Source organism: Lissotriton vulgaris, chromosome 5 (genome assembly GCF_964263255.1).
Source record: "Lissotriton vulgaris chromosome 5, aLisVul1.2, whole genome shotgun sequence".
In the NCBI taxonomy this organism is placed as follows: Eukaryota; Metazoa; Chordata; class Amphibia; order Caudata; family Salamandridae; genus Lissotriton; species Lissotriton vulgaris.
Window position 1 is genome coordinate 20,114,009 of NC_141693.1, and position 15,523 is coordinate 20,129,531.

General features: G+C 52.5%; 1 protein-coding gene across 1 annotated transcript in view; it reads right to left on the reverse strand.

The window, feature by feature from the left end:
- Positions 1-1,501: 1,501 nt before the first annotated feature.
- Positions 1,502-15,523, reverse strand: part of LOC147710016 (class I histocompatibility antigen, Gogo-C*0203 alpha chain-like) — a 267,300-nt gene continuing 253,278 nt past the window's right edge. Inside the window, exon 6 of the mRNA XM_086919307.1 lies at positions 1,502-2,473. Within this exon, the coding sequence (XP_086775433.1) occupies positions 2,415-2,473 (59 nt within the window). The 3' untranslated portion in view covers positions 1,502-2,414. The remainder of the gene's footprint in view (positions 2,474-15,523) is intronic.

Below are 15,523 nucleotides of genomic sequence, written 5' to 3' on the forward strand. Positions count from 1 at the left end.
GACTCCCTAAAGTTTCTGAGGGGATCCATAAACAACTCCGACAGGCAAAAAAACATTTTTTTTCCCCCTTCGTGGTTCTTGCAAATTCACTAAAAAAAACATAGGTTTCACATACGTTATAGTTACGAATTAGCATTTAAAAAACTTTGCAAATTCACTGAAAAAACCATAGGTTTAACACATGTTATAGTTAGGAATTAGCATTTAAAAAACCTTGGAAATTCACTGAAAAAAACATAGGTTTTACACACGTTATAGTTAGGAAGTAGCATTTACAAAACCTTCGAAATTCACTGAAAAAACCATAGGTTTGACACATGTTATAGTTAGCTGGACATTTCACTCATATAAAACGATTGAAATTCCCCTGTTATAGTTAGATTAGCTAACTATAACTCGCGCGCCCGCAAAGCACTGCTGATGACGTCACATATTACATCACTCATGGCATGGTCAGTGACATCACTCATGACATCACTGATGACATCTCAAATGACATCACTGATGACATCATCCTTGTGGAAGAAAAGCAGACCTTCACTCACTCTAACATAACCTTTATTACATACATTTAAAAATAGAAAATAACATTTTCAATACAATAGCCATACCAATGCCACTTACAACACCTATTTAGTAATTGTAAGATCTATACACACATCGACTCATTCATCAATACAGATATACAGTCACTCATGCATGTACTCACTCATGATATCTTCTCATACACTGATACATCCTGATCATTCTGTTACACACCGACACTCAACCATAGAGTTACTCACACATAACTCATATGTACTAGTTTAAAGCATATGTACTTACTCACAAATACACTATTAAAGCAGTTATTCATTTAGTAACACACATATATTTACACTCAAGCACTCATACAGAAAAAAAAACCAAACAGTGACCTATATAGCTACTTACCACACACACTTATTCACCCATACAGTCTTGCACATATGCTGCCTTCAAGAAAAAAAAGCAGGAAGTCACTCATTCATGCATCTATGCACTACGTAAGACCTCCCAACGAGGCATACAGACACTCAGATACTTCTACTAATAATTAAACAAACAATAACCTATATAGACATTATGTATCACCCATATAGCTACTTACCAACACATGCAGCCACTTACACAGAAAGTGAGAGATTGACATAGAAATGTATATATTTAAACATTACTCACTAATCCATGTATTCTTTAAGATACACTTAATAAGTTAGTTATACAATGTATTTTTCACTAAAAAAGCAGCTATTTATACACTTATATACCCATTTCGTGTTCAATCTACCTTCAGATATACATATATAAAACATATTTAATTTTCTGAAAAACACCCATTCACTGGATGATGTCATCAGTGATGTCATTTGAGATGTCATCAGTGATGTCATGAGTGATGCCACTGACCATGTCATGAGTGATGTAATAGGTGACGTCATCAGAGGTGCATTGCGGGCGCGCGAGTTATAGTTAGCTAAACTCACTATAACGGGGGAATTTCAATGGTTTCATATGAGTGAAATGTCCAGCTAACTATAACATGTGTCAAACCTATGTTTTTTTCAGTGAATATATATATATATATATATATATACACACATATATGTGTGTACTGTCCATCCACCGTGCACACATATATATGTATACACTTCTGTGCACACAGAAGTACAGGTCCGACACTATCCACTCTGTACACATAGCGACAATCCAGACACCACTTACTCAGCACGTAGCTGTACAATGCTGCAACTATCCATTGTACACAGATGCACAGCTCTGACACTATACATTCTGTACACAGAGGTATGATTCGAACACTGTGCACTCTGCATGTAGGTGCACAATGCTGTGTTTTTCCACTGCACACAAAGGTACAGCTCTGACTCTATAAGCTCTGTACACAGAGGTATGATCTAGACACTGTGCACTCTGCACATAGCTGTATAATCCAGTCTCTCCACTGCACACGGATGTACAGCTCTGACATTATCCACCGTCCAGACATCATAACACTAATAACTTCTTTCTCAGTCTCCTCTGCTCAGTGCCAGCTTCAGTTTATAACATCTTCCTGTGGATGACCAATGATGTTCCTCCTTTTTAGATCCAATGTTTAAATTCAGGGCAGAAACACTGGAATCCCGTGGCACAAATGCCATCAGCGTCGATTTGGTCGAAGTCAGTTAAAGGACCTTATACGCGCCAGCATTCATGATAAATAAAAATAGACTACACTTCTAAGGGGCTTAATTAGTAACAAGAAATCTGAAGCTCCTGTGGAAGCGGGAAGAGAGGGACAAAGGGTAGACCCCTGGAGCACCGACGAACAGGCTGCGACTCCCTCCCTCTGCAGGGCGGAGACTGCTGGAGCCAGGGATGGATTCCTCTTCTCCTCAGATGTTCTGTCCTTCTTGAAGGGGCAGATTGATGTCGCCCACCTCAGGTCTTGGACCTGTAAACAAATAAGACAGAGGATCAGACATTTCTGGAGAAAGAGCCCCATTGTCAGCCAGGTACAGATTGTAAGTCACAGAGCAGAACAAAAGTGAATATACCGAACATCACAGAAAAACAGTGTCTTCGAGTTCTACTCTGTGCTGAGCCCATCGCGGATGCTGAGAGTAACAACCTTTAACAGAGGCATCTTTTCACAGCTGCAGTATCTGAGCAAAAAAAACACAGATCCTTTCTTTATTTCACACCACAAAATTCCTGTGGGATTATTACATTTTTATTAAAGATATTTCAGCATGTGATCTTCAAGGGTCAAGAAAATGCCAACGTGCTCACTTTGCCACTGGATTCAAGCAAGCCGGGCTGAAGACGGCTGCAATGCCAGAAACCAGTCCTCGGAAGCATGAGTCCGGTCCAGGGAAGACATGGCTTGGCAGTTCGGGCTGGACTGTTCCCATGAGGCACAGGGTCAGACTGATTTGCATATAGCCATGTCTGAATTGGGGTGGCAGAGTGGGCTAAAGAACAGTGATGGATTAAACCCAGATCTTTTGACTGGGTGTGAGTGTTTGATTGATTCAGATGCTCCGTCCATCACCACCCCCTTTTGTACCACTTTCTCAAAGTGGCATTTTCAAAACTGCAATCTAAAATCCGACTTTAGCATTAAAGAGGAATTTAATGACAATCTATTTGAGTTCGAATTTGACATCCCTATCATCTCCCAATCAAACGTTAGCACATGCAATAAGGTAACCCAATGGCAATTAAGGACCTACCTTTGGGGTGACTTATATGTATTAGAAATGAAGGTTTAGGTCTGGCAAAAGGTTTATTTTGCCAGGCCGAGTTGACAGTTTTAAAACTGCACTACAGGTTGCAATAGCAGGCCTGAGACATGTTTTAAAGTGCCATTTTAGTGGGTGACACAGTGAGTGCTGCAGGTCCACTAATAACATTTAATTTACAGGCCTTGGGTACATAATACACCATATACTAGGGACTTACAAGTAAATGTTCCAGTTAGCAAGAAGTAAAGATACCTCAATATCTGAATAAACACCTCTCTGACCCCTCCCCTCTACTGATAGAACATGACCCTACTCAGGCCACACCAGTCACCCCATGGAGGCCGGATGTCAAGTACCCTACAGAAGTCCATAATAGAATAACTGCTTCTATGATAACTAGGGGTCAACAATGCTAGAGCGATTACATGGGAGCCTATTAGATGGTGTTAAGGGGGACATGTATAAATAATATGTACCGGAATAGAAAGCGCAGTGCAAGAGGAAAGAGTGAGACTGCTGCAGAAGCAAGAGGTCACACACCTCCAGAGCAAAGTAATCCTCCTGTAAGGGAAAAGGGGACTTGGGAAAGACTGGGGACACACTGCACAAACTGACCCTAAAGGAATAGAAACAGAAACTCCACACACAGGAAGGCAAGCCAGGAAAACTTCTAAACCAGATGTGACTCTAATGGTGACACCTGTGTAAATGAGATGTGCCAATCCATCTGGACAAACTTTATAAGGAATCAGACAGGCCTTGAAAATCTACTCGCCCACTCGCTATGGGAGCCAGATTGTATCAGGTTGAGCTGTATTTAGGACCTAGTCGCCTGTTCAGGCGAGCTGACAAAGAACAGGTGTTCTGTTGAGTCAGAAAGTAAAGGCGCAATATAGATGCTTTTAAATCCTGTGTTTATCTTGCCAGAGCTGCTCTGTGTTCAAAGAGAGAGGTCAGAAGTCTGTTTACAGTTACTTTTCCTTCTCTGACTGCAGAGTTTCAGGATTTTGTAAAGTGAACTCTCTGGCCGCCTGTACAAAGTGTGAAAAGAAAGGCTGTAGAGCATCAGGTTTTTCCTATCACACATCTAAATAGATATGTCAACTGTACAAACATTTCAAAATATTCTTCAGTAGTTGTGAAAGCTAATTTTTTGTATTTCCGTGGGAAAGAAATATTTTAATAGGATGAAAACAAATCAGACCACTTTACTAGGTGATGTGCAACTGATAAATATGTTTTATGAAACCCAATTATCACAGATTATTGTTAATGCACTGTAATAACTGGGACCACCAGTTCTCCGGGGGGTAGCTTGGCTCGAGCAGGAAGGCAGCCAGGGGCTTACGTGTAAAGTAGCTACTCAACACACTCATCCACTGAGTCAATAAGTGGGCGCAATAATGGAGACCACACGAGTACTTTGGATTAAAAATCAATAGCTTTTATATAGGCTTAAAATCATGGCAATGAATTCATCAGCATTTCATTCATTAATCCATTGCATCTTAAAATAATAACCAGCTCATTCAGGCCCTTCTTTACATAAAGGCAATTCTTCTCATTAAGACAAATAACTCCCTTGTACAGGGCTAAACCATTTCAGGAAGCAATTATGAACATTTTCATCTTGCGAATACCAACAGTTCAATACCCATAATCAGGTCGTCGAAATATCAATGGAGTAAATCAATCAGTATCATAACATAACCCCATCAGGATTCATAGAAGCCCGCCCCTGCAAGAAATTCAGTACAGGGAAATATTATAACACTTCATCAGCAGGCTTAAAACAGGTAATCAGACTTGCACAGTTACTTTAGTATGAGCCTGGCTTCAGGCATGCACAGTCAACCGCTATTGAGGCATCTGTGGGTTTGACTGAGGCCTCTTGGTCATTGGAGGCTCATTGGGGCCACCGGGGCCCAGTCTCAATGCTCCCCAGGGGATGGGCTAACTCAGGTTATTGTAATGACACCAAATCTTGAGACAGACGCATGGGGTCCCTCCTAATGCAGACCTTTGTCAATAATGAATACAGGTGTGAAGATACCCTCAAAAGTGTCTGCAATCAGGCAGCGGGAGCCATAGGATCTGTGGCGCATGCGGACCAATGTGGGTTTATAAACACCCATAGGATCAAAGATCCATAGAATCAAGAATCCATAGAACAGATCATCGGCTATGCACCACAAATCCGATAGTCAACGCAGACATCGAAAAAGCTTTCAATACACTGGACTGGAAGTACATGATGGTGGTACAGAGAGGCACAGGACCCGGCACCATCTTTGTGAGCTTGGTCCAGATTCTTCATATAGAATCATATGCAAGAGTGTGGGACATGGTCTCTGGGAGATGGAACCTAGGGAGGGGCAGAAGATAGGGGTGTCCTTTGTCACACCTGTTGTTCTCCCCCACAATTGGGCCACTGACAATAAAACGTAGACGATTGCTGCAGGACATTGGGATCAGATTGAAGTAATGTGCATGTTGCTTTGATACGCTGATGATACATCAGTTTGCATCCAGCAGCCTCAGTGCTCCTGTCTCTTTCAGGAGTTTGATAGGTTTGGCCCGGTAATGATCGTGTTTGCCTTTAGATCCCCACCCTATAGTCTTTGTGTTAGCTGATAATGTCTGCCTTATAATAAACTGAACCCGTTGACTCTACTCAAAGTAGTTGAGTGCGTCTGGTCTGGCTCTATAGATGTGCCAACACCAGGGGGGGCGTACATGCTCACTCCGACACAGCGCCTCACTTGTAAATCTTTGAAGTAGGGGCTCGCGGAGCGGCTGCTCTTGCCTGGTGAAAGTCGCACCGGTAACTTTGTACTTCGACCAGCAAGGACGTGGAAGAAATAGCAACATTACAGAGGGTGCAAGGCCCTCCAGCCATGACCCCTCTGGGCTCACTGGGAAACCCTGGGTAGACATATTGTATGGATGCAGGTGGGGCCCCCCAGGGTGAGCTGGGCTCACTAGGAGACCCTGGGTATATGCATCGTATGGATGCAGGTGGGGCCCCAGAGGGGAGCTGGGTTAACTGGGAGACCCTGGGCAGACGCATCCTATGGATGCCGGTGGGGCCCTCAGAGGGGAGCTGGGTTCACTGGGGGACCCTGGGCAGACGCATCGTATGGAAGCAGGTGGGGCCCGAGAGGGTAGCTGGACTCACTGGAAGACCCTGGGCAGACGCATCGTATGGATGCAGGTGGGGCCCCCGGAGAGGAGCTGGACTCACTGGAAGACCCTGGGCAGACGCATCGTAGGGATGCAGGTGGGGCCCGTGGGGAGCTGGGCTCACTGGGAGACCCTGGGCAGGCGAATCGTATGGATGCAGGTGGGGCCCCCCAGGGGGAGCTGGGTTCCCTGGGAGACCCTGGACAGACACATCGTATGGATGCAGGTGGGGCCCCCAGTGGGGAGCTTGGCTTACTGGGAGACCCTGGGCAGACACATCGTATGGATGCAGGTGGGGCCCCAGAGGGGAGCTGGGCTCACTGGGAGACCCTGGTAGACGCATCGTATGGATGCAGGTGGGGCCCCCAGTGGGGAGCTGGGCTCACTGGGAGACCCTGGTAGACGCATCGTATGCATGCAGGTGGGGCCCCCAGTGGGGAGCTGGGCTCACCAGGAGACCCTGGACTGACGCATCGTATGGATGCAGGTGGGACCCCGGTGGGGAGCTGGGCTCACTGGGAGACCCTGGGCAGATGCATCGTATGGATGCAGGTGGGGCCCCAAGTGGGGAGCTGGGCTCACCAGGAGACCCTGGACGGACGCATCGAATGGAATGGATGCAGGTGGGGCCCCCGAGGGTGAGCTGGGCTCACTGGGAGACCCAGGGCAGATGTAGCGTATGGATGCAGGTGGGGCCCCCCAGGGTGAGCTGGGCTCACTGAGAGACCCTGGTAGACGCATCCTATGGATGCAGGTGGGGCCCTCAGAGGGGAGCTGGGTTCACTGGGAGACCCTGGGCAGACGCATCGTATGGATGCAGGTGAGGCCCCAGAGGGGAGCTGGACTCACTGGAAGACCCTGGGCAGATGGAAGACCCTGGGCAGATGCGTCTGCCCAGGGTCTCCCAGTGAACCCAGCTCCCCTCTGAGGGCCCCACCTGCATCCATAGGATGCGTCTGCCCAGAGTATGGATGCAGGTGAGGCCCCAGAGGGGAGCTGGGTTCACTGGGAGACCCTGGGCAGACGCATCTTATGGATGCAGGTGGGGCCCTCAGAGGGGAGATGGGTTCACTGGGAGACCCTGGCAGAGGCATCGTATGGATGCAGGTGGGGCCCCCCAGGCTGAGCTGGGCTCACTGGGAGACCCCGGGCAGACGCATCATATGGATGCAGGTGGGGCCCCCCAGGGGGAGCTGGGCTCACTTGGAGACCCTGGGCAGACGCATCATATGGATGCAGGTGGGGCCCCCCAGGGGGAGCTGGGTTCACTGGGAGACCCTGGGCAGACGCATCGTATGGATGCAGGTGGGGCACCCAGTGGGGAGCTGGGCTCACTGGGAGATCCTGGTAGACGCATCCTATGGATGCAGGTGGCGCACCCAGTGGGGAGCTGGGCTCACTGGGAGACCCTGGGCAGACGCATTGTATGGATGCAGGTGGTGGGGCCCCCCAGGGGGAACTGGGATCACTGGGAGACCCTGGGCAGACGCATCATATGGATGCAAGTGGGGCCCCCCAGGGGGAGCTGGGATCACTGGGAGACCCTGGGCAGACGCATGGTCTGGATGCAGGTGGGGCCCCGGTGGGGAGCTGGGTTCACTGGGAGACCCTGGGCAGACGCATCGTATGGATGCAGGTGGTGTAGGAAGGTAGATACCTGACTATGGTTACCCCCAACTTTTTGCCTGGTGTTTTGCTGGTTTTCTGACTTAGTTGACCTGGGGCCCTGCTATTCAGGACCCCAGGCCCATTGCTCTCTCTGTAAAATGGATTCCATGTACCCTAGGTACATATCTAATTGGACACTGAGTCACCTTATCAGTCCCTGTACAGAGTACCTTAGGTACCCAGGGCATAGGTGCACCCAGGGCCTACCAGGGGCTGAAGCATGTATTATGCCACCCCTGGATGGCCTCTCAAATCTGACACAACTGGCTGCACGACAGCTGGGGCAAGGTGGTGTAAACACCCTTTGCTGTAGACATAGTATTCCTATGTCTAACCCTAAAATGGACACACAGATCCCTATCAGTCACTCCTATGGCAGGCCTTAACAATCCTGAAGGCAGAGTGCATGGAATCGTGTGAAATGGTGCTCTGGCATGAGCTGAGCCCGTTTGCAGCTTGCGGAACCAAGTCCTAATAGCTGTTCCATGATAACGCTATACCATATACTCTTAAGTGCATTATGTACCTCGCGGTCATATGCTAACTTTGGTATAGCATTATCAAAACATGTCGAGTAAGGTGTCATACGAATTGGAATACTAACCCCTCGCCAATTCTGGCGACGGGGTTAGCATTCCACCCTTCTAGAGGGACACAACATGGATGTGACTGTGAACCCCGGTTAAAGCGTAACAGAGCCTTAGATCCACAAAATGGATGCTGCCACCACAGACAGAGTCTGACCTCCTGCTGCTGGGAGTCCTACCAGCGCGGAGTGCCTGGACAAAGGGTTTCCTGTCGAGGGCGGTGCTAGCACCGTCCCAGACAGGGTTTTGTGTATCCCAGGTAGGCAGGGCTATAGAAGGAAGGTGACTGCAAGTGGCACCCCGGTGCTCACTGTGCATAGGCCGGCAAGTACCAGTTTCAGGGGCACACAGCCCCTGAGCTGGGGACAGCCCGGCATGGGAGAGGGGTGTAACCACCCCCCTTCCTGGTCCCACCCATGGGCTGGACCTAGACGCAAGCCTGCCCCCTTTTGCAGGATAAAGGTAGGAGCAGGCCCCCTTCCAGATCAGATCATCTTTGAATCCTGAAACTACTTTCTACGAAAGGAACTCAAGACTTCTTCTCAAGATTTCTCCCTTGTGACTAAGGAGTAGTCACCCTGCATCTGCGGGCACCATCTAAGAACACTGCGGTTTGCTGCACGTCCTTCCTCCGGAATCCGACTGACCAGCACAACGAGACCCGGCTTCCCTGGCACCTCTGACCTCTACCCACATTTACAGCTAAGCTGAGAACCGTGGGTGCGACGAGACCTCGAGGGACCGGCCATCATCAGAACTGCACGACTTCTATCCAGCACGACCGCCGAGGGATCCTCGAGTGAGTGCTTTGGGGTCCGAGAAGCCCCGACCCTGAGCAGCTCCAGCACCGAAGTCCAGCCCCCCAGCATCCACGAGATCTGCGTGGGGCCTTTCTGCTCTTTGCTGCTCACCGCGTTGTCTGGCTACTAGCCCGCTGGCTTGTGGCCTTCCCGACGACGACCGACAACATCAACACTGCTGGTCTGGCTGCTCCAGACTGGCCCTTGCTCCCTTCCAAAAGAGGAGCACCCCGGGCCCTCCTGGTCCACTCCAGACGCCATTTTGAATCCACCGCGTGGGCTTGCATTTGCCAAGACTTGTTGCCCCAATCCTGGGTCCAGCGACGTCGACAGCATCAACCATCGTGGGACAGCTTGCACCTCCATCCTGGACGCCGACAACGCCTCCTGGTCCGTGAGACTGCAGAGCCCAGCGTCGCCCACTCACCTGGTCGAGGTGACTTCGCCCGGTGCCATCCTGGTGCCCACACAATCACTGGCTAGTGATTAAGAACTTGGTCCCCTCTGCTTTCAGGTGTCTTCCATCTCCGATCCAGGCTTGGATCCATCGAACACTCTTCACTGGTGCCTGCCAGCAACTTCTTCTTTCAGGCTCCATAGACTGCAACGAGGATTCGCGACGTCTTTCCAGACCTATGCATCCGCAGCCCCTGGGCTAGGTAACTTCGGCATTTCGGTGCCCCAGCATAGCCTCACTATCCAAGGGTCCAGATCCTTTTTCGTTTCAGCTCTACCTAGTCGGGTTCGCCTGAGAACACTAACTTTGTAAATTCTAGCATCCATAGACTTTGTCCCGCATCCCGCGTGAGAGTGCACACTCTGCACCCGAGTTCCCTAGGCCTGCTGCTCGTAATCTGAAGGTTCAGTAGTCTAGTCCTAGCGATCCCAAAGCCTCTGAGATTAGTTACTTACCTGCTAGTATTTCGCATTCCACTTTTAGAGTATATGATTTTTCGTGCCCCTCGGGCATTTGTGTAAATTGTGCAACTTGACGTATTTTCTTAAGAGTTTTGTATTGTGCTTAGCTCCCTGACTCATAAAGAGCCAGGATAGTCTTGTTATAAATAAATACACTTTATTTTCATAACAACTTGTGTGGTGTCCTTTCACTTGACGTTCAAGGGGTATATGTGATGGTATAACAGCTGGCTTAACACGCCCTCTAGAGTTTAGCCCGAAGACTGCTCTTGTCCATGCTACTAGGATAGCTGGTCTATAAGGTTGACTTACAACCAATCATCAATAAGGGTTGTTTGGACTGATACAGAGTGCTCACTAGAATAGTGAACATTATATATCAGGCCAACTTCTCACATTGGTGAGCAGCGGTTGGGATTTGAGCTTGCTGTTGTTTTACCACACGTATCCTAAGAATATCATTTGAAAGATCACATAAGTACTAAGGTACATATAACTTAGCGTAGAATACTCTGAGTTCTACTGAACCAGCTGTTGTAGTGTAACAGGGCCTAGCACACCCTGACTACAACTCTAGCAAGGGATCAGTAGGCAAACATATAGTGTAGGTATGTGCATCACTTACACCACACTAGAAGCATGTCTAACCACGGAGACTCTAACCAGACTCCTCTTGTGGTTGAGGACCCTCCACAGGTCCCTTCCAGATATGCAGCACTTAGCTTTCATGAGATGCGACAAGTGTGTACCTCTAGAAAGCTAAGACAGGGTTCTAACCCTACAATTCCCTTCCTGATTGGTCTCTTAGAGACTTATGATGCAAGGAGGGCTGGTAACACAGACCCTTCTCATCCAGATGGGAACATGCCACCCCTTGAGGGAACCACTGGTGACCCAGACCACCTCCTCTTGGACATTCAGAACCAGGAAGAGGCTGAGACATCAGGGGACGAGGCAGACCTAGGTCCAGTGAGGGTCAGTAGACTTACAAGGGACAACTTAAGTAGGCATGAGAATGGAACTGGGGGACCCCCAGGGCCACTCTCAGGCAGGCTTAACATCGGGAATGGACGAGTTAGGTCTCACTCCAGAGGCTCTAACAGATCTGTTCGAACCCATAGCTCCCTGGCATCTTCCAAGAGAGGGATGACATCCCCTCAGAGAGGAGTGCATGAGGCACAGATGAGGGAAGTCAATCTGAGGATTGAGAGGGAAGAACTTGCCCTTGCCAAAGAGAGACTTGCCTTTGCCAGAGAGCAGGGAAATGGTGGGGTATACCCCCCTGGTGACAGCATTTTACCTAGAGATAAGGACAGGAGTTTAGACACTAGACACCTGAGTAAGATAGTGCCCCCCTTTAAAGAAGGGTATGACATCCACAAATGGATGACTGCTTTGGAGAGGGCCTGCACTGTCCAGTGTGTCCCCCAGAGTCAGTGGGCAGCTATACTGTGGCTCTCCTTTGTAGGCAAGGAGTATGGATGCAGATGGGGCCCCCCAGGGCGAGCTGGGCTCACTGGGAGACCCTGGTAGACGCATCGTATGGATGCAGGTGGGGCCCCTGGGGGAGCTGGACTCACTGGGAGACCCTGGGCAGGCGCATCGTATGGATGCAGGTGGGGCCCTCAGAGGGGAGCTGGGTTCACTGGGAGACCCTGGGCAGACGCATCGTATGGATGCAGGTGGGGCCCCTTGGGGAGCTGGACTCACTGGAAGACCCTGGGCAGATGCATCTGTCCAGGGTCTCCCAGTGAACCCAGCTCCCCTCTGAGGGCCCCACCTGCATCCATAGGATGCGTCTGCCCAGGGTATGGATGCAGGTGAGGCCCCAGAGGGGAGCTGGGTTCACTGGGAGACCCTGGGCAGATGTATCGTATGGATGCAGGTGGGGCCCCGAGGGGAGCTGGGCTCACTGGGAGACCCTGGGCAGACGCATCGTATGGATGAACGTGGGGCACCCAGTGGGGAGCTGGACTCACTGGGAGACCCTGGACAGACGCATCGTATGGATGCAGGTGGGGCCCCTTGGGGAGCTGGGCTCACTGGGAGACCCTGGGCAGACACATCGTATGGATGCAGGTGGGGTCCAGTGGGGAGCTGAGCTCACTGGGAGACCCTGGTAGACGCATCATATGGATGCAGGTGGGGCCCCCCAGGGGGAGCTGGGATCACTGGGAGACCCTGGGCAGACGCATCGTATGGATGCAGGTGGGGCCCCCCAGTGGTGAGCTGGACTCACTGGGAGACCCTGGGCAGGCGCATCATATGGATGCAGGTGGGGCCCCAGAGGGGAGCTGGGTTCACTGGGAGACGCTGGGCAGACGCATCGTATGGATGCAGGTGGGGCCCCCCAGGGGGAGCTAGGTTCACTGGGAGACCCTGGTAGACGCATCGTAAGGATGCAGGTGGGGCCCCCAGTGGGGAGCTGGGCTCACTGGGAGACGCTGGGCAGACGCATCGTATGGATGCAGGTGGGGCCCCCCAGGGGGAGCTAGGTTCACTGGGAGACCCTGGGCAGACGCATCGTATGGATGCAGGTGGGGCCCCAGAGGGGAGCTAGGCTCACTGGGAGACCCTGGGCAGACGCATCGTATGGATGCAGGTGGGGCACCCAGTGGGGAGCTGGGCTCACTGGAAGACCCTGGTAGATGCATCGTTTGGATGCAGGTTGGGCCCCCAGTGGGGAGCTGGGCTCACTGGGAGACCCTGGTAGACGCATCGTATGGATGCAGGTGGGGCCCCCAGTGGGGAGCTGGGCTCACCAGGAGACCCTGGACTGACGCATCGTATGGATGCAGGCGGGACCCCGGTGGGGAGCTGGGCTCACTGGGAAACCCTGGGCAGACGCATCGTATGGATGCAGGTGGGACCCCGGTGGGGAGCTGGGCTCACTGGGAGACCCTGGGCAGACGCATCGTATGGATGCAGGTGGGGCCCCCCCAGGGTGAGCTGGGCTCACTGGGAGACCCTGGGCAGATGTATCGTATGGATGCAGGTGGGGCCCTCAGAGGGGAGCTGGGTTCACTAGGAGACCCTGGTAGGTGCATTGTATGGATGCAGGTGGGGCCCCAGTGGGAAGCTGGGCTCACTGGGAGACCCTGGGCAGACGCATCCTATGGATGCAGGTGGGGCCCTCAGAGGGGAGCTGGGTTCACTGGAAGACCCTGGGCAGACGCATCGTATGGATGCAGGTGGGGCCCCAGAGGGGAGCTGGACTCACTGGAAGACCCTGGGTAGATGCATCGTATGGATGCAGGTGGGGCCCCCCAGGGTGAGCTGGGCTCACTGGGAGACCCTGGGTAGATGCATCGTATGGATGCAGGTGGGGCCCCGGAGGGGAGCTGGACTCACTGGAAGACCCTGGGCAGACGCATCGTATGGATGCAGGTGGGGCCCTCAGAGGGGAGCTGGGCTCACTGGGAGACCCTGGGCAGACGCATCATATGGATGCAGGTGGGGCCCCCCAGGGGGAGCTGGGTTCACTGGGAGACCCTGGGCAGACGCATCGTATGGATGCAGGTGGGGCCCCCAGTGGGGAGCTGGGCTCACTGGGAGACCCTGGTAGACGCATCGTATGGATGCAGGTGGGGCCCCAAGTGGGGAGCTGGGCTCACCAGGAGACCCTGGACTGACGCATCGAATGGATGCAGGTGGGGCCCCCAGTGGGGAGCTGGGCTCACCAGGAGACCCTGGACTGACGCATCGTATGGATGCAGGTGGGGCCCCCAGTGGGGAGCTGGGCTCACTGGGAGACCCTGGGCAGACGCATCGTATGGATGCAGGTGGGGCCCCGGGGGGAGCTGGGCTCACTGGGAGTCCCTGGACACATGTATCGTATGGATGCAGGTGGGGCCCCGGGGGGAGCTGGGTTCACTGGGAGACCCAGGTAGACGCATCGTATGGATGCAGGTGGGGCACCCAGTGAGGAGCTGGGCTCACTGGGAGACCCTGGTAGACGCATCGTATGGATGCAGGTTGGGCCCCCAGTGGGGAGCTGGGCTCACTGGGAGACCCTGGACAGACGCATCGTATGGATGCAGGTGGGGCCCCTTGGGTAGCTATGCTCACTGGGAGACCCTGGGCAGATGCATCGTATGGATGCAGGTGGGGCCCCAGAGGTGAGCTGGACTCACTGGAAAACCCTGGGCAGACGCATCGTGTGGATTCAGGTTGGGCCCCCAGTGGGGAGCTGGGCTCACTGGGAGACCCTGGGCAGACGCATCGTATGGATGCAGGTGGGGCCCCCCTGGGGCAGCTGGGTTCACTGGGAGAACCTGGGCAGACGCATCGTATGGATGCAGGTGGGGCCCCAGAGGGGAGCTGGGCTCACTGGGAGACCCTGGTAGACGCATCGTATGGATGCAGGTGGGGGACCCAGTGGGGAGCTGGACTCACTGGGAGACGCTGGGCAGACGCATCGTATGGATGCAGGTGGGGCCCCAGAGGGGAGCTGGACTCACTGGAAGACCCTGGGCCGACGCATCATATGGATGCAGGTGGGGCCCCCCAGGGGGAGCTGGGTTCACTGGGAGACCCTGGACAGACGCATCGTATGGATGCAGGTGGGGCACCCAGTGGGGAGCTGGACTCACTGGGAGACGCTGGGCAGACGCATCGTATGGATGCAGGTGGGGCCCCAGAGGGGAGCTGGACTCACTGGAAGACCCTGGGCAGAGGCATCATATGGATGCAGGTGGGGCCCCCCAGGGGGAGCTGGGTTCACTGGGAGACCCTGGACAGACGCATCGTATGGATGCAGGTGGGGCCCCAGAGGGGAGCTGGACTCATTGGAAGACCCTGGGCAGACGCATCTTATGGATGCAGGTGGGTCCCAGTGGGGAGCTGGGCTCACCAGGAGACCCTGGACTGACGCATCGTATGTATGCAGGTGGGACCCCGGTGGGGAGCTGGGCTCACTGGGAGACCCTGGGCAGATGCATCGTATGGATGCAGGTGGCCCCCCGGTGAGGAACTGGGCTCACTGGGAGACCCTGGGCAGACGCATCGTATGGATGCAGGTGGCCCCCCGGTGAGGAGCTGGGCTCACTGGGAGACCCTGGTAGGCGCATTGTATGGATGCAGGTGGGGCACCCAGTGGGGA